Source organism: Halichoerus grypus, chromosome 2 (genome assembly GCF_964656455.1).
Source record: "Halichoerus grypus chromosome 2, mHalGry1.hap1.1, whole genome shotgun sequence".
NCBI lineage: Eukaryota > Metazoa > Chordata > Mammalia > Carnivora > Phocidae > Halichoerus > Halichoerus grypus.
This window is the reverse complement of record NC_135713.1, coordinates 206,937,177-206,959,600: the sequence shown is the minus strand read 5'-3', so window position 1 is coordinate 206,959,600 and position 22,424 is coordinate 206,937,177. Positions and strand designations below refer to the sequence as shown.

Sequence of the window (22,424 nt, the reverse complement as noted above, 5' to 3'; positions counted from 1 at the left end):
TCCAAATAAGTTCATATGTTGGGGGGGGTCTACTATTCCTCCCATTAGAGTCTACCCTTTGCCCCCTACCCCAAATCACATCCATCTCATGTGCAGGATACATTCATCGCTCACACCCTGTTGCCTGTTCAACTCTCTTTGCCTCGGTTTCCCCCACAGAGCCAAGGTTAATAATGACTACCTCGTGCAGTGGGCTTAAGTCATGGGAGCTGCACCCTCTAAAACCATACACTCTGTGACCACAGGAACTAGCGTCTGCTTCATTCACTCCAGATCCCACAAACCCCAGGCTCTCCCCAGGGCTGGCCACGGGTGTGAAGGGCCAGGGAGTGAAAGAGAGCCCCAGGGAGCACGCCTTCCAGCTGGAAGGGTGAGGGCTCGTCGGCAGCTGCCCACGCTAGGTTGGGTCCCAGCCCTGCTGCCACCGCACAGCCAGTTAGAACCTCAGTTTCTCCACCTGTGAGTGAAGGATAGGTGTATCTCTGCACATTGGGTCCGAACTGTCTGAACGTAATCTTGACAGGCTACCATCCCAGGTACATAACACAGCGGATCCCGGCCCCTCCCACAAGCCAGCAAGGGGCTCCCCTGCAGCTGGGAGGCACCCTCGCCCCCCTCTCGTGGATCCTTAGCCCTCCGCCTTGCTCTTCCAGCCAGGGACGGGGTTGTGCACTGACACTCTCCTGCCCACCCAAGACACTCAGGCCATCCCATGTGTCCAAGGCTGACACTGGGCTTGGTGTCACACTGAGCTCACACACAGTGAGCTGAAGACCCAAAGCAGATGACGCAGATGCCCCAATCCTGACTCTACTTCTCAGAGAGGCTGTGGTCCATCCGCAGGCCCAAGTGCTTCCTTCGCTATGGCCCCGTCCAATAGGCCAGGTCTCCCCATGCCTCCCCGGGCACCTTGGCCACCCCGTGCCCGCTCTGCCCAGGGCTGCCTGGGCTAAGACAGGCTTGTTCCCAGGAACCAAGGACTTCCTGGGACCATACAGACCCCAGAGAGGGTGAACCCCAACTGAGGATAAAAGCCTTCCTCCAGCACCAGGAATCACCCCTCGAGGCCAGAAGAGACTGCAGGGCCATTCACAGAGCAGTAGGACCCTATAGACTCCAAGGGCCCCACGGGCCCCAAATGTGAGGTCGAGAAGGTCTAGAGCTTTCAGCTGGACCACATACATCTGCTTCTGCGGAGAGCAGCAAGGTGTGCAGTTCAGGCCTCACCAGCCTGCAGACAGGTGTGATCAGCTTCCGAGACCCCGGGAACCCTCATCCTGGGCAAGGGTTCCGATCCAGGCTGGGTTGCCTGGCTGCCTCCCTGTCCTAACCACGATCATAAAAATGGTAAAAATAACTAATAACGATCATGTGTTGTGCTTCGCTCCTGACAGGTTCTGGGAAGTGCCTTGCCTATTGATCCTGTTAACCTCCATGACTACCTACCAACCATTTTATCATCAGCTGGCTTTTCAGGATGGGGACACTGAGGCACAGGGCAAGGAGTCAGTTGCTCAAGGTCACAGGGCAGCTAAATGGCCCAGTGGGGATGCACAGCCCTGCAGTCTGGCTCCCAGAGTCTGCGTTCTTTAGCTCTATCCTCTATTTTTGGCATTTGAATCTTCACATCCATGTGCTTGGAGAGGAGATGGGGCTTCTGAGATGCTTCTCAAAGGAAACCAGGTGGAGAGAGGGCCTCCAGGAAGCCCCAGTCCTCCAGGTGCCTCCTCACATCCAGGGAACTTGTCCTCTGGCCAGCCTGACCCTGTTATCTGGCCAGCACATAATGGTCTCCCCACTCCCCTGCCTAAAACCTCCAAAGGCCTTCCATAGCGATTGGATCGATTAGATCAATTAGGTCAAGTGCAAACTCCAAGTCCCAGCCACTCGGGCAAACTGTCTTTGTCCTTTCTAGTGGCTCCACCACCGCACTCACTCAGCTCACACTGCCCCCACCCCTGCCTTTATCCTGGTCTTTGAACACACCCACTTCGTGCTTGCCTCAGGGCCTTTGCGCCTGCTGCCCCTCTCCCCAGAACAACCCCCCACCCCCCATCTTTACATGGCTGGCTCATTCTCAACATGCAGGTCATAATTCACATGTAATTAGCTCAGAGAGGCTTTCTCTGACCGCCCAATCTGAAGCATTTTTATGCAAACACAAGTAAAGAACAAAATAAAACAAAAGGAGAATTCTTTTCCCCACCAAGGTCAGGGCTGGGGCTGCACCAGCCCCTCGTAGGGGTTTAGCAGATACAGAGGCCGAACGAGTGGATGTGAGCAGTCCTGGGATACAAGGTCCCCTCACAAGCTGGGAGCACAGAGAGAGAGGGGAGCACAGGGTAGCCCAGAGGATAAGGAGGGCTTTGTCCAGGGGCCTGGAGCCATTTGCCCTCAGGACAATGCCTTCGGGGTCTGGCATCCTGGGGATTGGTGTAGCCTACGTGTCCCGGGGCAGGGGAGCTGTAGGGTGCCAAAAGCCCTGGCTCCCCATCCGCAGGCCTGTGTGTCCCTTCACTATGGCCCCGTCCAATAGGCCAGGTCTGCCGGTGCCTCCCTGGGCCCCGTGGCCACCCCGTGCCCACTTGCGGCATCCCGGTGCCCAGCTCCCACCACCCATGTGCCCCAGGCCAGCTTCTCTGCCGTCTCCCTGCCTTCTTTAGGGCTACCTATGGAGCTGGGAGAGTGCCCTCATTTTATCAAATATATCCATCTGTTCACAATAATCCGAATGCCTTCCTGTTGGAGGTGCCGGTAAGTAACAGCACTAACAAGCCGTTCACTAGAAAAAGAAATATATATATTATTGATATAAAGGACGTGTATCGTATAATTTACAAATTATAATAAAATATCCAATATTCTTTTTTTTAAGATTACTTATTTATTTATTTGTTAGAGAAAGAGAGAGCACACAAGCAGGGAGAGCAGGCAGAGGGAGAAGGAGAAGCAGACCCCCACTGAGCGGGGACCCCGATACAGGACTCGATCCCAGGGCCCTGGGATCACGACCTGAGCCGAAGGCAGATGCTTCACCAACTGAGCCGCCCAGGTGCCCCAAATAGACAACATTCTTTACTATGAACTCCATGTAACCGACTGATTCACAGACGCTTCCATTGACTTTTTGCCAAACTCTTGGCTGAGCAGCCGGCCTCGGCCTGCGGTTGTCGAGCAGGCTCGGCTCTAACACCCGCGCTGGCCGACCCTTTCACCGCAGCTGACCAGCGACATGACCGTGAGAGAGCAGTGTGTCCAATTCGTTGTTCGTCACGATGTGAGCAACTTCTGCGCTGAATCCAGTGAGTTTTTAATACGGGGAGGGCATTTCCTCAAGTTCTCGTGCCATTCACAATGCAATGGCTATGGGCCTGGCACCCTTCTACATTTGATCTGCATCGGGGTGCCCGGCTGGCTCGGTCCGTAGCGCCTGTGACTCTTGATCTCAGGGTCGCGAGTCCAAGCCCCACGTTGGGTGTCGAAGAGAGAGACGAGGATCCTCAGCAATGCACAGAGGACACTGTCCCTTAGAAGGTAAAGTGGGTGCTCCAAGAAAGGGCCCAGGGGGACTGGGGACACAGGGGGCTGCAGGAGCAGGGTGGTCAGGAGCAGCACATTGAAAAGATGACATCGGGCTCTCTCGTCTGGGCTACCGACATGCCATCCCACTTAAAGGGGAACCAGAGCTTCTGCCCAACTGTCAACATTTATAAACTGTGGGCCTTAGTCAGTGAGCAGACACGGGGAAATGCTGCCAGAAACGAGACCCGAGCTGCTCCTATCATTGACATGGTGCGATCGGGCTGCCACAGAGTTTTGGGGAAGCTGAGGAGAAGATTAGGGGTGTGGGGGGAACCTGTGTCCTGGTAGCTTGAAGCCAAGTGGAGGGAGGTTCATTAAATGCTAACAAGTGAAAAAAAAAAAAAAGGATGACATCTGAGCAAAGACTTGAAGGAGAAGGAGAGAACCTTGCAGCTATCTATTCCAGACTATGGCCACAGCCAGTGCAAAGGCCCTGCGGCCCCAGTGTGCCTGGAGTGTTTGAGGATTCCGTGTGGCTAGAGCAGCGTTCAAGAGGAAAGTCAGAGGAGAGTAAGGCAGAAGGTGACAGGGTCAGGTCACATGGGGTTTTGGCGGCCTTTGTAGGGGTGTTGAGCTGAGGTCTTATCTCCTTTTTGCAGATGAAGAAACTGACACCTGGAGTGTAGCAGGTGGGAAGGTCAAGAGAAGGCCAGTGGGTCTGACTCTAATTACGCTGTGTTCTTGCCACTTCATGGCAGAGAGACTATCAGTAGGTGTCCAACTTGCCCAGGGTCTCTCCCTATCCCAACAGCCCTCACTGACCAGGTCTGAGGGTCTTGTGAGCCAGACCCCTCAGTTCCCGACACTTCTGGCTGGGCGGCTCATGGGGCAGGGAGGGAGGAGGAGAGACACTCTATCGGGTGTTAGGGAGGAGGGTGACTGCGTGCGTAAGCACCACAGCAGGGAGCGTGCCAGCAGGCTTGGGGACAGCTAGCCCACACCTGCCTGGCCCCAGCCCCCTCCTAACTCCCCCCTTGCCACATGAGCCTGGTTATCTTGGCCACAGCTGGACACTTGACCACAGGGCCACCACAAGAGTCTCCCTCAACAGGGATGACAGGATGATGGGGACAGCTGACCTGTTTTGAGGCTCGGACTGCTGGAGGGAGCCGGACTGGTGGGCTCGGGGACCGGACCCTGAGACCACAGATGAATCGAACTGCATCCGCGGAAAGCCAGCAGACACGGGGCCCTGAGCTGCCCTGGGAGGGGACAGGGCCAGCTCCACGGCGTGGGACCTGCGCAGACCCACACTGATTTAATGCTCTGTCATCGTGTTCATAATTTTTGAACAAGGGGCCCCCACATTTTCATTTTGCCCTGCAAAGTGGACAAACGGCCCCACTGGATATGCCTGGGCCTGGCAGGCGGTCAGGAAAACCTGATGGGGGGGGTTCCCTCCTGGGGCAAGGCGCTCTGGGTGAAGTTTCCAGGGAGGGGGCAGGCTCTTCGGGAGCTCCAGGTCACAAGCCGGAGGGGGGTGTGAGAGGAAAGACACCTCTGTGTGGACTACCGTGCCCTTGCAGAGGTGGGGTGCTGCTGGGCTTCCTGTCCCAGGGGACTCCTACCCAGCTAGGCTCCTGTCTGCAGTGCTCTGGGACGGGTGAGGAGGACCAGAAGCTGGCTGTTTTGAAACACAATTACGGCCAGTCAGACAGGCCTGTTCAATACTCTATTGACAGATTCACCTTGGCAACCTGGAGCCCGGCTCTTCCAGAAGCACCTCTCCCACACAGCGCGTCTCTGGTCTTAAAGGCACACCTCCCTCCCCTCCCAGCCGGGATGCTAGACCCAAGGGAGGGGCAGGGCCCTGTGCTTTGGCTAGGACCTGAGCAGAAGATGGGGGTACTCTTCCTGTTCAACCAGCAGCCGCCCTTCCACTGTGCAATGGGGACCTCCTCCTTTATGCCCCCCGAGCCCCACCCCTGGTCTCAGGAACGTCACAATAAAGCCCTTGCCTACCAGCAGCTGGACTTGGCAGAGCTGGACCACTGTAACCCTCGTCTTCTCCAGGGGATGGACATAGGAATCCCAAAGTGGCAGGTCTGGGCGCTCCTCTGTGGGGCTGGAGGGTCTGTGGGGGGGGGGGGGTTCTGCTTCGGAAATAACCAGGCTTCTAATGAGCAATGTGAAAACAGCATCATCCACGCTGCTCAGAAACGGCGTGCACCGTGTCTGCCGACTATGTGCATAAACACCAGCCTTGCCTTTCTGAAAACCAGAGCTGCCCCGGAGCTGGGACACGTCCCCGGGGACACACACAGGTCCCACCACAGAGCACAGAGGTGCTTCTTAATTCCTGCCACGTGTGAGAGCCAGCGGGCAGGAGCGGTCCCCCTAGGTCAAGCTGAGAAGCCAGCGGCAGGCGATCAGCGGCTAAGTCACCCTTGGTTCAGTGACTTTCACACCTGCAGCATTGTATCTGTGTCCGTCTGTCTGTCTGTCTGTCTGGGCCTATTTGGAGAAAGAAGGCAGAAGGCAGGCTCAGTGTACACGGGAATGTGTCTTTGCCGGTAGGGCGTGGGAGTGAGCGACCCCCACACAGAGCTCAGCATATATAACAGCTGGAGCCGTGTTTTTCAAAATTCCAAGAAAGACTTCTCTCCCACGGAGACTTCTGAAGCGATATTCCCCTGGTCCTGTGCAATATTTCTTGGCTTTTACAGGACTCATTCTTCATCACCAGGCCAAAAAAGGAAACCAGTAATCACCAATAGGTTCAAAAAGAGAAAGACTCTTTCTCTATATGGATCTGTTTCCATGAGATTTTGCCATTTCTTTGGAATTAAAAAAAAAAACAACCAGCTTCCAAAGCAAGAGGATGGGGGTGGGGGAGGCCTGGGTCCGTTTCTGAACCTTCCAATCCGAATGAGTCAAAGAATACAAAATCACCCCATTATAATCATTACTGTCAAATCGCAGGCAATCAACTCACAGACACAGGCCAGATGGACATCCGGGAGAAATCCATAGAGCCAGAGCCGGGCCTAAGCCCTGCGGACCTGAACTCTTAAAATAAAAGAAGGAAAGAAAGGCAGGCCTTGTGTTTCTAGGTCCTGTGTTCCCATTACGTTCACATGCTTTTTATTTCAACAGCATCGTACAGAAACCTGCATTCCCAGATGAGGAGAAGTGGCCCCAGGATACCTACAGGTACCAGGGCACATAGGCAGGTGAGTGTTCTGGGCTCGCAGAGCCATCAGTCCAAGGCCAACAGCTGATTACCTACACCCACCCACCGGGAGAGCTGGTGGGCTCCACTCACCAAGTCTCCCCAGATGTGCCACTCTTGAAACTTCTCTCAGAACTTTCATGGGCCCTGGGCACTGTTCTCTTGGTGGATGCTTCGTCCCTAAAAAACATATTAAAAATTGGAGTGCCTGGGTGGCTCAGTTGGTTGGGTGTCTGCCTTTGGCTCGGGTCATCGTCCCAGAGTCCTGGGACAAGTCCTGCATCAGGCTCCTTTCTCGGTGGGGAGCCTGCTTCTCTTTCTCCCTGCCCCCCTCTCACCGCTCATGCTCTCTCTCAATATTTCTCTCTCTCACATAAATAAATAAATAAAATCTTTTTAAAAAAGTATTAAAAATTAGTTTATAACTGCATCGGTATAAAGATGAACATATTAATATTATATATTAAGACATTGTCTCCGACCTAAAGATTTTTTCTTCTGATTTTAAAAGAAATTAGATAGACATACAATGGAATATTATTCAGCTTTACAAAGGAAGGACATTCTGACACCTGCTACAACATGGATGGACCTTGAAGGCATGATGCTGAGCAAAATAAGCCAGACAGAAGAGGACAAACACTGTACGATTCTACTTATATAAGGTACTTAGTCAAATTCATAGGATAGAAAGTAGGATGGTAGGTACCAGGGGCTGGGGGAGGGGGATGGAGAGTTAGTGTTTAAGGGGCACAGAGTTTCTGTTTGGGGTGATGACAAAGTTCTGCAGTTGGATGGCAGTGATGCTTACCCAACAAAATGAATGTGTTCAATGCCTCTTGAAAATGGTTAAAATGGTAAATTTCATACTACACTTATTTTATAATTTTTTAAATAAACAACTTTTACGAAGAAGAAGAAGAAGAAGAAGAAGAAGAAGAAGAAGAAGAAGAAGAAGAAGAAAAGAAATTAGACCATTTTTGTGGATCCCTAAAAGTACTTTGGGCCCTGGCATCCGGGGGCTGGCTGGGCCTGCATACTCCCTCTTCACACCCTTTACCAGCCCCACACGCACACACACATGCACACAGCTACATTTACCTCATTCCCTCCGCCATCAGTGACTACCTGAGCCCAGAAAAAAAGAAATTCTGAACTTTATCTGGAATTTCCGTGATTATAAATAATCTCAAGACCTATTCCAAACTAGCTCCTGCCATTCTCAAGGCCATTGTCCCCATCAGAGGATGAGGACTGGGGGTCCCTTTTCCCTACTTGGGGTATCTCTTGGAGGATTCTCCCAGCCAGCAGCCCAGGGAAGCACCCCTTACAGGGAAGTATCAGGGCACTTTTAAGAAGTGGCATTTGTCAGACACGGCAACTTTTCCTCAGTTTACAGAAGAGAGTCCCTGGTGGGGCTTCTGTTCCAGGCTCCCCCTTCTCACTCATTCCCACATTAAGTCAAGCTGGCTGGGCTGTTTTGGGGAAATCTGCACCATAATATCAGTTTGCTTCTTATTGGCCCCTTGACAGCAGAACAAGGCGGTTTGGGATGCCCTTGACCTGAGATTTCCTTGAAAACCCTCAAATAAAAAGAGGTACGTATGCTGCTCCTGTCGATTTCTCGGTGGGAAGGGAAGGGCACTAGGCAAGGGGAGCTTCTGGGAAACAGTGGCCCTCACCACTGAGATGCATGCGGTCCTAGGTGTGCAGGGGCTCCTAAGGTTCAAAGTCGCTCTGGGTCTGCTTGTTTCTGGCTGGAAAAGCAGCAGCCTCGCAGCCAGAATGAGGAGGAAGGGTGGGGGTGGGCCAGAAGCGGGGCGCGCGGGGCTCTGCAGCGAGACCCCCCCTTGCTCTGCCTGCGTGCGCCTCTCCTTCCCACTCGCGGGAGGCTTGGAGGGCCGCCCTGGCCCAGGCCCCAGCCGCCGGCCAGCCCGAGGGGAGCCCGCCCCCTAGGGGAGGGCGCCGCGGGTGCAGGCTCCTCGGCTCCCCTGCCCCCGCCCCGCCTGGGCCGCGGATCCCGCAGGTGAGGCGGTGGCCAGGGCCCCCCGGGAGCCGAAGGGGATCCCTCGGGGGGTCCGCAGAGACCGTCCCAGGAAACGGCCCTCGGGAACAAGTTGGGGAAGGGGACTTCTTGGACAGAACTGGGGGATCATTCTAGAGGTGATGTCAAGGGGACCCCCACCCATTTCGATCAGGATTCAGGAGGGCGGGGTGGCGGTTAAGGCAGGACTGGGTGATCGCGTCCGACGACCTCGTCATCGGGGGTGGGGGTGGGGCGGGGACGGGGGAGCCTGGACTTGGAGGGACGAAGTTGCGCGGCAGCCAGGCTCTGCTCCGGAAGTGGCCAAATCGGGGGCCCGACAGAGAATATATGGGACTTTGGAGGTGCCTGAGGCGTTATCACCCGCCGCCGGCCCCCGGGCCCCCGCACTGCAGGCCGAGCTGTGCTTTGGCTGGGCCCTCCCGGCCGCCATCCCACGGTCACGGGATCCCTGACCACCCCTCTGTTCGCCCCTCGATCCTTCAGGGACACCCACCCCCCCAGGTCCAGCGGGGCTCGCCGCGTTCCCGCCCCTGGGGATCGATCGGCTGGCTGGCGACGCGCGGCCGCGGCTCCTGAGCCTCCGCCCCCTCCCCCGCTCGGGCTACGCAGGACGCGGCCTCCGAGCAGCGTCCTCGCCGTTCCGGGCCGCGGCCGGGCTCGGCTCCCGGCCAGCCTGGGAGGCGGAGACGCACCGGGCCCTTCCGATCGCGCCCGCCCCGCCACTCCGGGGTCGGTGGGAGGAACGATAGCGAGCCCAGCTTCCCCGGCCCGCGGCTCCCGGCACCCCACCCCACCCCCCCTCCTCCCCGCCTCACCGAATACCCTCTCGGGCGCGCGCTTCACCCTCGGCGCGCCGCCAGGCCGGGCGGGGGGCGCGCGGGGGGTTGGGAGGAGGGTGGGGTGGGGTTGCGCTGCGGCTGACGACCACTTCGGGGTCCGCCTGGCGATTTTAATTTCATTCCCGGCTTTGCTGCAGCAGCTCTCGTTTGGAAAAAGGAAAGAAAGAAATCTGCCCTGCGTGTGGGCCCCGCTGGGTTCGGGGGCGCAACGGGGGCATCCGAGAGCAAAACACAGGGGGCGGACGTGGAGGGGCGACCTCGCGGGCAGAGGAGGCCCGCGGGGAGACCTTGGGCAAACCAACCCCAAATGAAAAACACACAGCACGCAGAGGCCGTTGTGAGCGCGCGGCGGCGGCGGCGGGCGGTGGAAGCGGCTCCAAAGATCACATTTGAAATATGGATCCCGGGGGCGCAAATCACCAGGCCGACAGGAGCCCCGCGACCGAGCCTGTGGCGGGGGGTCGCGTGGGCTTCTCCAGGCTGGCCAGGGGAGGCCGCCCTGACGCGGGGAGGGGTTGGGCCAGCGGACGTCGTAGAACTCTACTCGTCCCGCTTCTGCGCCTGCGACCCCCGGTGTGGCCCCCCGGAATGCCCAGGACCTGCCAAGGGGCCACGACCAGGCGGCGCGCCGGGCCCGTTGCCCCGCCCGCGCACCCTGCCCGGCCCTCCCACCTGGCGCCCCAGCTTCAGCCCCGAGCAGCCCGCTGCGGAGGGACGCGGGGGCATCAGGGGTTTTGCCACCCAAATGAATGCCGACCTTTCGCGGGCGGTGTAACAAAGAGCACACACATGGGGGTGAGGGCAGAGAGGGCGGAGGGCCGCCCTTAGGAACAAAGCCATCCCTCCGAGAGGGTGCCGGCGCTGGAGTGCAGGGCTCCCACACCGCCTCCCCGCTCTTCTCCTCCTACCCCCCACGCACAGTCCAGCCAGGTCAGTCATAGCTAAAAATGCAAAATTGCAAACGCCAGTGCTGAAGTCAGAGACAAGTTCCCCAACTAAGAACGGAGGAGAGAAATGAGCCCTTGTTAAAGCCTGGGTAGATTTTGTAGTCGTTATGCTAGTAAATTCTCCCTTGGCTGTTGGAAACCCACCTCCGGGGACCTAGAAAGCCACACCAACTCGAGAGCCTTGCTAGTCCAGAACTGGCCGGGGAAGTCACAGGCGGTCCCTTCCGGGCAGAACTCAGACCTGGGCCCCGTGGGCGGGAAGTGGTAACTCCTTGCAGGGAGCGACCATTCAGGGAGGAGATTTACGAAGTCGTTTATTTCCCTGGGTTGGTGTGGGGTCAGGCCCCTTCAGCGACCAGGAATCTCACCACCCTCTGGCCCAGGGCCATTAGAGTCTCCGGCTTCTCCAGGGTCTGCTCTTTCGACCCTCTCCCCTCAGTGAGGGAGGCTGTGGCTCAGGGAGACAGCATCGCTCCTCACTTGGGGCCCCTGGGGGCCCCAGCCTGAGGTGGCACCCGGAAGGCTTCTGCCCCTCAGCAGAACCCAGGGGCGCAATCCGTCCCTGGCTGGAAGGGGGCAGCACCAAATGCGCGGATCCGCGACCCTTCTCCGGGGTTCCCCGAGGGGCTCGGGATATCCCGGAGGCAGGGGCCCCAGCTGAAGGCTCTGGGAATCCCGAGTTTGGGCTCCACTCGCCTTCGGTTCCCTCAGAGGGGTCAAGACGGGTGGAATGGTAGGGGAGGCCGTACGGGAGGCTTTCCAGGAGGGGCTCGCGGGACGCCTCAGGGAAGCTTTCAGGGCGCTCCCCGCTCCGCCCGCACCCCCCAGATTCTGTCTTTGCCTCCTCCATGCAGCCCATTGGTGCTTCCGCGGACCTGAGCTCCTCCCCACACCCGCTGGCAGGTGAGGGGTGGTCTAGGGCCAGGCCAAGGTGAGGCTGGGGCTCTGGGAGTCGGCCTCTCTCCATACCCGCCCACCCTCCACGAGGACAAAATAACAGTGCGAAGGGGCGAGTTGCCGCATTCTGCCGGTGCCCGCGCATTTCGGTCACTTGGCGCAGAAAGGCCAGGAGCGGGGGCGGCCGGGGACTCCCGGGGCTTCTGAGGAGCTTGGGGGCGTCCCCTCCCGCCATCTGGGGAGCCTGGCGGCTGCTCGCACTACCAGACGGGCAGCTACAGAAAAGATCCGCTGTACTGGCCGGCAAGAGCCACCCTTCCTCCCCAGCTCGGCCACAGGCGCAGCCCGGCTCGTGCGCAAAGTCGCCGTCGGGGCACCGGGTGCCGCCGCGTGGCCCCCGAGGTCTAGAGCGCGGGCCGGGGAGATGCGGGGGCAGAGCGAGCGGACCTCGAAGGGCGGAGTCCGATGCCCCTGGCTGCGCGGAGGCTGCAGCAGCCTGACGAGGATGGCGCGGAAACACCCACTAGGGACAGATTTTCCAGGGGATTTTCTAGTGAGGGGGCAAGCGAAGTGTCGGGAAGCTCAGCCCCTCCCGGGACGATGGGACTGTCCAGGACAAGGTCGCTCATACCTCCGGACAGACTGAAAGCGCCTATGGCCTGGCAGCCGGCTCTACGTGTAGGGGTGACTGTCGTTCTCGCGCCAGCCTCAGGGTCCCTTCCCTTCCGCAGTTAAGTCGTCCCACCCGAGAGCTCCTCGCCCTGGCCAAGAGTGTCAGGAAAAAAAGCCCAAAACACAGGAGAAAGAAGTTTTCCCTGTGTCCCCCATCCCCAAAACTCCGCCTACCCCAGCTCCTATAAACCCCGAGAGCCCCCCCCACCCGAGGACTACAGGCAGGCGCGGCCCCATTTAGCCCCAGCCGCGTCCCCCCCGCCACCCCGACTCCTCGAGGAATCTTGGGTTTGTGCCTCGAGCTTGTCAGAGAGCAGTCACTGCGGACCTAGCCCCTCTCTCATGCCGCCAGAAGACGAGCCCCCACTCCCAGAACCGCTCGAAGGGAGGAGCCACGCTAGTCGTCTTGGGCAGCGGCCGACACCGAAACAGAAACGGCCACCGCCGCAGGAGCTGCGAGGTAGTGGTGGAATGGAGTCAACGTGTGCGTTCTTAAACACCAGACTGTCTCCAGGCTTCTCCTGGATTCCTGGGAGAACGCGAGCCCCGAGTATGCTTTGGGGGTTCGCTTCAGCACCTCGGCCCTCCCCGGCTCGTTCAAGCCCCCGCGCAGTCCCCACCCAGCATTCTGGGACGTGTGTCAGGGCGGGAGCGGAGACCCGGATGGCTCTTTGCCCGCCCCCCTCGCGCGTTCCACTCTCGCTCGGCTTTTGCTCTTTTTCTTTCTCCATGGACGCTCAGCCAAGGGATTGCGCAAGCTTCCTGCTCCCAGTCCTTCAGGGGCCAGGAGCAGGGGGCCCAGACACACCCCAGGGCAAGCGCGCCCTGCCCCTCCTGCAGCCTCCCCAGGTCCCCTCACCCCTCGCCGCGACCCCAGCGAGCTCGCGGCCCCGCGGGCGGCGCCCTCGGGAGGCCGCGTGGAGCGCAGCAGCTCCCCCAGCCGGACGCTGGAGCGGCACGCCGAACGCGCCGTCTCGCCGCCGGAGGTGCTAAACTTCACACTCAGCGGCTTCTCAGGCTGCGTCAGGAGGGCCTCGGCTCGGCTGGCTGTCGGGGACCAGGGACACAAAGTCATGACGAGTGCTTGGCTCCTCGGCCATCGCATTCGCCTCCCCTTTGTGCAGCCTCGATGTGCCCGTGGCTCAGCCTGAACCTCTTCTCAGCCCTCCCCACTCCCTCCTTCGATGCCTTTCCTGGGACCCCACCAAGTCCCCTCGGTCCCCCAAGCAGATCTGGACATCCCCTGCGCCCCCTCTGTAGTCGCCCCCTCTCGTCCTGCCTGGCCGCGGGGTTGGGGCTGGCGGGGTTGCTGCTGGAAACTAGGCTTCCCGCCCCTGCCCCACCAAGGACAGTGCCGAGGGTAGATTGGGAGCCGGTCAGGATCTGGGGTGGGATCGGACTCGGAGCCCCCTTCTGGTAAGGTTCTGGAGCGCTAGGGCCCCAGACTGGCTGCTCCTCCGTCCTCTTGCTCGCCTCTTCTTCCCGCTCTCCCCGGCGATCCTCTGAACCCAGTTGTCTCCTTCTCCCTTCCCTTTCTCTTCCGTGCCTCGCCTTCCTAAATGCCCAAAGCCTCGCGGGGCGGGGCACGCAGGGTGGGGGGCGCGAGCTACCCCTGCCCCGATTCCGCCCCCTGCCGGCGGCTCCCCCTGCGTGTGCACATGACGCAATTCTGTGCAACTGGAAACTGCAGTGGATGCTTCCGTGGCCCCCAGCAGGGGTCCCCGGGCGGTGCACACCGAGAATGAGAGGCGGAGGGGCAGGCCCAGGCGCCGAGCTGCAGGCGAGGGGTCGCCGCCGAGACCCTCCCGGCCGTGTCAAGCTCTCCGCCCGCTCTGCGCCCTCAGCCGACACACCTCTCCTGCCGGGTCCCGCTCCCTCCCTCTCCCGGGCCCGCGGGTCCCTCCCCCTGCACCTCCCCGGCGCCCTCCTCCTCCGGCCCCCTCCCGCGTCCTTCCTTCTCCCCCCCCCCCCCCCCCCCCCGCCGCCCAGGCCCGGGGCCTCCGGTAGGCCCGGCTGCGCCAATCCCGGCCGCGGCCCGCCCCCTGACGCCGAGCTGGGCCCGGCGAGGCCCCGCCCGCTGACGTCCGGATTTGCATGAGTTCTTGTGCAGCCGCGGCCCGGGCTCAGTTGTCTGAGCGAGCGCGAGCCGGGAGTCGGGGCGGGCGCGGGCAGCGGCGGGCGGCCGGGCTGTGCTGGGAGAGCGGCGGCGGCGGCGGCGGCGGTGCGGGCGGCGCGGGCGGCGCGGGCGACAGGGGCGCCTCGGCCCGGGCGGCAGCGGGGCGCCGGCAGGAGCCAGCAGCGTCTGCAGCCGCGCCGGCCGCCCGCGCCCCGGCGCGCTCCGGCTCGGCCATGGAGCTGCCAGCTGTTGGCGAGCACGTCTTCGCGGTGGAGAGCATCGAGAAGAAGCGGATCCGCAAGGTAGGGCGGCGCGGGGGCGGCGGCGAGGCGGCGAGGGAGCGGCGGCCGGAGCAGCCCGCGAGGAGGCGGGGAGGGGGTGGGGAGGCTGCGGGCCGGAGCCGGGGATCCCGCGGAAGCTGATGGAGTGCTGTCTCTTCCCCCCCTCAGGGCAGAGTGGAGTATCTGGTGAAATGGAGAGGCTGGTCCCCCAAGTAAGTAGCGGCGGAGGGGCGGGGGCGCCGGGTGCCGAGGCGCGGGGCTCCCGGGCTCCGGACCGCCGAGCTGGTGGGGTGGTGGGGGGAGCGGACGGGAGGCGGGGTGGAGGTGGGGTGGAGGGAGGAGGGGGTGGGGAAGTCGGTGGCAGGCACTGGGGAAGCCGAGCCGCCGAGCCCGAGCCCGGCGCCCTGTGTTGTGCTCCGCTCTCCGGGAAATGCCATCACTAATTTATGCACTAAAAGGAGCCGGAGGAGCTCGAGAGACGCGGGGCCGAGCCGGGGAGGCCGGCGGAGGGAGGGAGGGCGCAGGCACTGACTGATGTGCAGCAGAAAATGGCTCCTTTCCCCTTTCCCTCCACCGAACGGCTCCATATTGCAAAACCAAAAAAAAAAAAAAAATTAAAAAGCGACGAAAATGCAATTGTGTGCCTCTTCCCTCCTAGTGGTGCGGGGAGAGGAAGAAAAAAGACAGAAAATGTTGGGAACTGTCACTGCGACGCTTTTGGTGGGGAATTTTTTTTTTTTAATTTGAAATGCGAAGGCACCGGATGGAGACAGACGCGCACGCACACACACACACACACGCACACACACAGGCATATTTTTATATTGCTGAGTATTTGGGGGTGCTTGCCCGTGACACCGGGCTCCAGAGCTGAGAGGGGGCGTGCGGGGGGGCCCCCGCTTGGCTGACGGTGATCGGATTAGGGGTCAAATGGAGAACAGCTGAAGCCCTCGCGGAGACTCGGGGTTGGGGAGAGGAGGGGGACTGCGACTTTGCCTTTCCGCGGCTTTGCACGCAGGGTTCCTGGTGAGCAAAGTGGCTTTGGAACATGTCGCAGTAACATGCTTAAAATTCTTGACAACTGCAAAATAAACTGCTAGTTTCATTTTCCTTACCCCTCCCCTTTCTTCCTGCCCTTGTGTGTTTATTTTGACTTGGGGGGGGTGTCGGGGACCGTGTCAGGCCTGCAGAAATCTCCCCTCCACCCCCCACATCCACAGCTAAATAGCTTTCGGTTCATGAAGACAGAGTAGGGCCTTATGTCATTCCCCACCTGGAGGCCGCAAAGCTGGCTCGGTTTTTTTTACGCCGTGTCCCCTCCCTTTTCCCTTGCAAGATATAACACGTGGGAACCCGAGGAGAACATCCTGGATCCCCGGCTGCTGATCGCCTTCCAGAACAGGTGAGCGTCCCCCAGCAGCCGCCGCCCGCAGCCGTGACCGTATATGGGAATGGGAGAGGGGGCCACGCAGCAGTAGGAAAGAGGGAAAGGGCCTGGAGGGGGCCGGCGGGAGCCCCCTCCCCCGACGGGCCTGCACAGGCACGGCTGCGGCCTCGGCTTCTCTTCACCAACGTCCTTGGCTGTTGCGGCAGCCGGGGGCGGGGGGGGGGGGGGGGCGGGGGGCGGGGCGGGACCGGAGAAGGCGAGGCTGGTGTTTTGGGGGGAACTGCGAGGAGGGTGCGTGCAGGTGGCCCTGCCGCTGCCCAGAGACCTCGAGGCTGCTTCTGGCCCCCCGCGGGCCCCCCTCTCAACGCAACCTTGGAGCCGCACCCCCGGAGCCTAGGTGCTGCTTTGCTGTAGCCACTGGGCGCTTGGCACCAGCACCTCTCGGGGCAGCTCCAAGGGAGCTGGCCTTGTGAAACCGCCGGACGTCAGGGAACTGCACTTAACCTGTTGGGGACTGGAGAAAAGTTGACAAGGCCTTAACCACCCCGCTCCCGACCTTCGACCCCCCAGGGAGCTTGGGATCAGTAGGGGGTAGAGCCTGTCTGGTGCTGGGTGCCCTTCACACCCCCCACTGGGTTCCTCGGTGGGTGTCGCCCCCGTCCTTGGGGCAGGGGGAGCTTGGCCCAAAGGGTGTGGGAGGGGAGCTGCCTGGTGGTGGAGGGGCTCATCCTTGTGCGCACAGATGTTTGTCACGCTGCAGCTGCTGCAGCTGGATCCACGGCCGGTGGCTGTGGTTCTCTGTTTCGGGGAGGACAGAAGGGGGGGCGGACAGAAGGGGGGGAGGGCGAGCGAGGAGGGGAGGCATGGCCGGAGTCCGAGGAGCTCGGCCACCCCGCTGCCTTCCATCCGCCCTCCCCCTTTTATTTTGCATTATTTCCTGCGCCGCATTTGGCGCTAAAACTGTAAACTCTAGACCCTCCGAGCGAGCGACCGGCGGGGAAGTTGCTCTCCCGCGACGCAGGGGGGCGCCGAGAAGGGTTCCTGCCCCGGTTCCACCTGGGAGTTCACCACCCTGTAACCGTGTCAGCGGCTGATGCCATGTTGCATAATGGGTCCCCGAAGAATTAAAACGCAGGCTGTTGCAATGCCACGCAACTTTGGAGTCAGGCCCCGGCTCGGGCCCCTAGGCATGGCGGAACTCCCCGGGGTTCGCCCACGGTCAGGGGGGGGCCTGGGGTCGCTGGAGAGCGAGTTCCTGGCCCGGGAACGGGTTGCAACTTTTGCAAACGCAGGAGGGGCGCCCCCTTCTCCCATGGGCAGTGCTGGGACGATCTGACCCCCAGGCTCGGGTCACCCTCCGCCAGGCCGCCGGCGGAAGCCCGGCAGCTGTGGTGACCGGTGCTACCTCTGGTGTCTTTATTAATAATTGGAAATCGAGGCGGCCGGGAGCCCAGCTCGGCGAGGAGGCGGTGCTTGTGCGCACCGCCCCGCCTCGCTCCGCCCAGCCGCCCCGCCCAGGCGGACCCAGAGCCGGTTCACCAGGTGCTTGCGAACCTGGCCAGGCCGTGGCCTCTGCGGCCGGCCCCCGCCCCCAGCCCCTAATTGGCTCATTTGCCGCCGTGTAAACAAGGGCGCAGCCCCTCCCCCTGTTTAGTGCCTGGCCTTTAAAAAAACGAGTCCTCCCTTCTGCCGGCGGCACTCGTTATCTGAATCTTAATGAGGTCATTAGCATCCCGTGCCTCTGACGGGGAGGGACGTGTTCGGCACACACCTCGTTGGGGCTTGTTTGCATCCCCTGGACCCCCGCGCCCACCTCACTTTGCGCAGGGCCGCGGGCCCCAGGCAGTGGGCGCCAGTGCCATCAACCTAGCGCCCAGCTGCCGCCTCACCGGCCTAGAGGCAAGGCTGCGGGGGGCGCCAGTTCAGGTGCGGATATCAGAGATGGGGAACCCCTTCGCGGAGGACCCCTTGGGCAGAGGAGGGTCGGTGAGAGCACAGAGCGGGGCTCTGGGACCGGACCGAGGCGTCCAGCTGGCGGCACCGGCGACCTTCTGCCCTGAGCCCTTGATCCCTCTGGGTCCTTCTGGCCTGGCTGTTCGCGGAAGGGGGGTGGGGGTGGGGGGCAGGCGTCACTGCAGGTTGGATCGTAGCAGGAGGGGAGGTGACCCTGAGGCTAACAGCGCTGCTCTCTGTTCCCTCCCCCCCCCCCCCCCCCCCGCCCCCAGGGAACGGCAGGAGCAGCTGATGGGATATCGGAAGAGAGGGCCGAAGCCCAAGCCGCTGGTCGTGCAGGTGAATATACTTGCTGGGCCCGGGGCCTGTCCACTAGTCTTTCCCTTGCCATTGTCACCTGATCTGCCTCCAGGCCCAGAGGGCAGGGAGAGTTTCTGCAGAGCACCCAATTCCACTTCCTTTCCACTTGACCTCCAACACACTGGCCCTAGAACGCAGCTGCCGACCCGCTTGGGGCTGGGACACTCCTGAGGCTCGAGGCATGCTCTGGGGCCGGCCCTGTTCCTCTTCTCACCTCCCCTCGCATCCCTGCCTCCTTCCCCCAGGTACCTACCTTTGCCCGTCGCTCCAACGTGCTGACCGGACTCCAGGACTCCTCTGCAGACAACCGCTCTAAGCTGGAGCTGGGTGCTCAGGGCAAGGGCCAGGGCCACCAGTACGAGCTCAACAGCAAGAAGCACCACCAGTACCAGCCGCACAGCAAGGAGCGAGCCGGCAAACCCCCACCGCCAGGCAAGAGCGGCAAGTACTACTACCAGCTCAACAGCAAGAAGCACCACCCCTACCAGCCCGACCCCAAGATGTACGACTTGCAGTACCAGGGCGGCCACAAGGAGGCGCCCAGCCCCACTTGCCCGGACCTGGGCGCCAAGAGCCACCCGCCTGACAAGTGGGCCCACGGCGCGGGGGCCAAGGGCTACCTGGGAGCTGTGAAGCCCCTGGCCGGTGCGGCCGGGGCTCCAGGCAAGGGCTCCGAGAAGGGCCCTCCCAATGGGATGACGCCGGCCCCCAAAGAGGCGGTGACGGGCAACGGGATTGGGGGCAAGATGAAGATCGTCAAGAACAAGAACAAGAACGGGCGCATCGTGATCGTCATGAGCAAGTACATGGAGAATGGCATGCAGGCGGTGAAGATCAAGTCCGGCGAGGCGGCCGAGGGCGAGGCGCGCTCCCCCAGCCACAAGAAGCGGGCCGCCGAGGAGCGCCACCCCCCGGCCGACAGGACTTTCAAAAAGGCAGCAGGGGCCGAGGAGAAGAAGGCGGAGGCGCCGTCCAAGAGGAGGGAGGAGGAGGCGCCGGGGGCCGGCGACCCGCAGCCCCAGGACGCCGGCTCCCGCAAGCTGTCCCCGACCAAGGAGGCCTTCGGCGAGCAGCCCCTGCAGCTCACCACCAAGCCCGACCTGCTGGCCTGGGACCCGGCCCGGAGCTCCCACCCGCCCTCCCACCATCACCACCACCACCACCACCATCACCACCACCACCACTCGGTCGGCCTAAATCTCTCCCACGCGCGCAAGCGCTGCCTCTCCGAGACCCACGGCGAGCGCGAGCCCTGCAAAAAGCGCCTAACGGCGCGCAGCATCAGCACCCCCACCTGCCTGGGGGGTAGCCCGGCCGCCGAGCACCCCACCGACGTGCCCCCCACCGCCACCCTCCCCCAGCCCGAGGTCATCCTGCTGGACTCGGATCTGGACGAGCCGATAGACTTGCGCTGCGTCAAGACGCGCGGCGAAGCCGGGGAGCCCCCAAGCGCCCTCCAAGTGAAGCCCGAGGCGCCCGCGCCGGTGGCGGCCGTGGCAGCTGCGCCGGTGACGGCGGCCGAGAAGCCTCCGGCCGAGGCCCAGGACGAGCCCGAGGAGCCGCTGAGCGAGTTCAAGCCCTTCTTTGGGAATATAATTATCACCGACGTCACCGCGAACTGCCTCACCGTCACGTTCAAGGAGTACGTGACGGTGTAGCCGGAGGGCTTCGGAAGGGGAAGCGTCATCCCCGCGGGTGGCTTAGCACCTGGTGCCTACGGGCGGACTCCTCCTCTCTCGCCAGCTGCGGGAGATCCGGGCCTGCCCTGGTGCGTGGACGCCCGGGAGCCGCAGTATCCGCAGTATCCGCGTCCCTCTGCGCCCCGCTGTCGGCTCCTGGCTGGGGCCTGCCCCCCGGCCGGCACTGGCTGCTGCCACGCGGTGCCTGCGGTCTTGCCCCCGACCTGCCCCATCCCCGCGCTGGACCTCCCCTCCCTCGTGGACCTCCGGGACTGACAGGGCAGCCACAGCGCCTCGGTCTCAGAGTTATAGTATTATATTTTAACCGTGCTAACTTGTCAAGTGCAGACTTTACTCCCGTTTGTACGTGGTGTTATTATTGAAATGTATTGTTTGAGCTCAAAAGGCCCGACCACCCCCTTCGGGCTGATATATATATATTTATTTGTAGGTATTTATATATTGAAATATAAAAACCTAGATTTATGGAGTTTCCTCTAGATCATGTTATATTCTATATCAGACAAACTATTTTCTGTTGACCTTTCTTCCTGTCCATTCAGTATTTCGGTTGAGTTCATTTCCTCCCCTTCCTGGAACTGCAGTACCAGTAACGTTGGTATATATTTTTTGATACTGTACACATGGATGTGTTGTTTCTATGTGCAAAAAAAAAAAAAAAAAAGTTTGTTTAAAGGCTAAACGAGCTCTCTAGAAACTGCTGCTACTAGAAATGTCTAAACTATAAGCTTCCAATTATTACCTGCTTGAATGTAAATATTAAATGGAGATGTTGAAGGTGCATTTTCGCTGTTTGAGATTAGCGCAGACGGAGCCTGGGAGGTGCAGGAGGCGGCTGGACCCCTCTCCCCACCCCACTTACACCTTAGGTCTCGGGGAGGAAACCTCCCCGCGTCCTGCGCTAAACCTTTTGCAAAGGCGAAGCGGACCGGTTGCACGGGCAGAGGCGCCCGCGCCGAGGGAGTGACCCTGCTCCCCGGAAGTCGAGAGGCGCTCCCACGGAGAGGGGAATTCCTGCGGGGGGAGGGGGTGTCAGCGTCGCCCCCGCCCCCAGGGCTGTCGGGCCGGCGGTGCCCTGGGCGCTGGCCGACCCGGGGATCCGCGTGGTGGGGGGAGGGGTGCAGGGGTGAACGAGCGGCGCGGAGGAGTGGGTGGGGCTAGCCCCCCTTACCCCGCAGCCGCGCGCGCAGCACCCGCCCGGCACCTGCTGATCTTTGCCCCCCACCCACCCGGTGCGCCACACACCCAGGCGCTGGCTCCGGTGGGGCAGGGGTGTTTTTAATAATCCCTGCCCAGTAAGGCAGGTTCGGCGGGGAGGGGACCCTCCCACCCTCTCTAGCGTCGCTTGCTGGCATCGCTGGCCCCGCCCCACCGAGGAAGCCGCCGAGGCTCTTTCTCTGCCAGCCTCTCTCCCCGGAAACCACCAGGCCAGAGGCTCCGACTGGAGGCGCAGCGAGCGCGGCCAGGGCAGGGGCGGGGGGCTTCCTGCGTGGTGGATGGGGAGGAGGAGGGGGAGGAGGCCTGGCGAGCAAGGCCGGCTCACCCCCGTTTCCTCAGGGAGCGAGGGAAATGCGGAACCCCGTCTCACCGGTCCTGCTTTGGGTGGCGAGGCTGGGGCCCTTGGTGTCGCGGGGCAGGAAGGGGTTAAGGGCCCAGAGGGGCCGAGGGGAGTGGGCCGAGCACCAGGTCGTCGTCCCCCCCGGCCAGGAAGCCGCGACTGGGGAGGCAGCCGCCGTGGCCAGCTTTCTGCAGACGCAGCGATCCTCCTCCTGGCCGGGGCGGCCGAGCAGGGCCAGGGGCCGCGGGACTGGGGCCCTGGTGCGCGCCGGGCTGCTCCTGGCCTCCAAAGCCCCTTGCCTGCCCGCCTGGGACAGAGGGCCCAGAGCCTGTGCAGGGCGCCAGGGCGGAAGAGGTCAACGTGGTTCAGAATGGGGAGGGGGCGGTGGCGAGAGCGCGCAGCGCTGGGAAGGCCAGGGGAAGAGATAGAGGGCCAGGAGGGCGGGAGGCCTGAATGCGGACAGTGTGGCCAGTGTTGGCTGCAGGCCACCAGCGGCTGGGGGTGGGGGAGGGGAGGGGGGAGGGGAGAGAGGGAAGGGAAGTTCTAAAAAAAAAAAAAAAAACCGTTGGGAGTTTCTAGCCCTGGCTTTTGTGAATTGTCCCTCCCACTACCCCCATCACCCCAGCCCCCTTTAGAGTGAGTTAAACACTCCCCCCTCCCCCCTCCATGTAATGAATGCCCTTTGCCACCCTGGGAGTGGAGGGAGGGGTGATCTTGACTGCTCCTGGCAAACTGCCTGCTCAGCACTAGAATTGGGCCTGTCGTTCACTGGCTGGGACACAAAGGCACATGCCAGGCAGGGATTTGGTCTCCCTGTTTTTCTGGTAGAGGAAAACTAAAAACTCAGGAGTGGGAAGGGGAGCCCTTGTTCAGGTCTGCACAGTTGGTGACTTGGGAGTGAGCCTTAGCCCCT

At 61.4% G+C, this 22,424-nt stretch overlaps 1 protein-coding gene across 1 annotated transcript; it reads left to right on the top strand.

Annotated features, from left to right (window-relative positions):
* The first annotated feature begins 14,357 nt into the window (after positions 1 to 14,357).
* Positions 14,358 to 20,734, top strand: CBX4 (chromobox 4). The gene is made up of 5 exons (XM_036078876.2): positions 14,358 to 14,574; positions 14,722 to 14,765; positions 15,890 to 15,955; positions 18,166 to 18,232; positions 18,499 to 20,734. Exons 1-5 carry the CDS (start codon positions 14,506 to 14,508, stop codon positions 19,909 to 19,911), a joined length of 1,659 nt encoding a protein of 552 aa, XP_035934769.1. The 5' UTR covers positions 14,358 to 14,505; the 3' UTR covers positions 19,912 to 20,734.
* The last annotated feature ends 1,690 nt before the right edge of the window (positions 20,735 to 22,424 follow it).

Excerpts from the sequence above, each read along its gene's own strand:
- CBX4 (XM_036078876.2), top strand. The coding sequence starts at position 14,506 with ATGGAGCTGCCAGCTGTTGGCGAGCACGTCTTCGCGGTGGAGAGCATC. Across the intron at positions 14,575-14,721 it reads AGAAGAAGCGGATCCGCAAG|GGCAGAGTGGAGTATCTGGT; the intron begins GTAGGGCGGCGC and ends TCCCCCCCTCAG. Across the intron at positions 18,233-18,498 it reads CCAAGCCGCTGGTCGTGCAG|GTACCTACCTTTGCCCGTCG; the intron begins GTGAATATACTT and ends TCCTTCCCCCAG.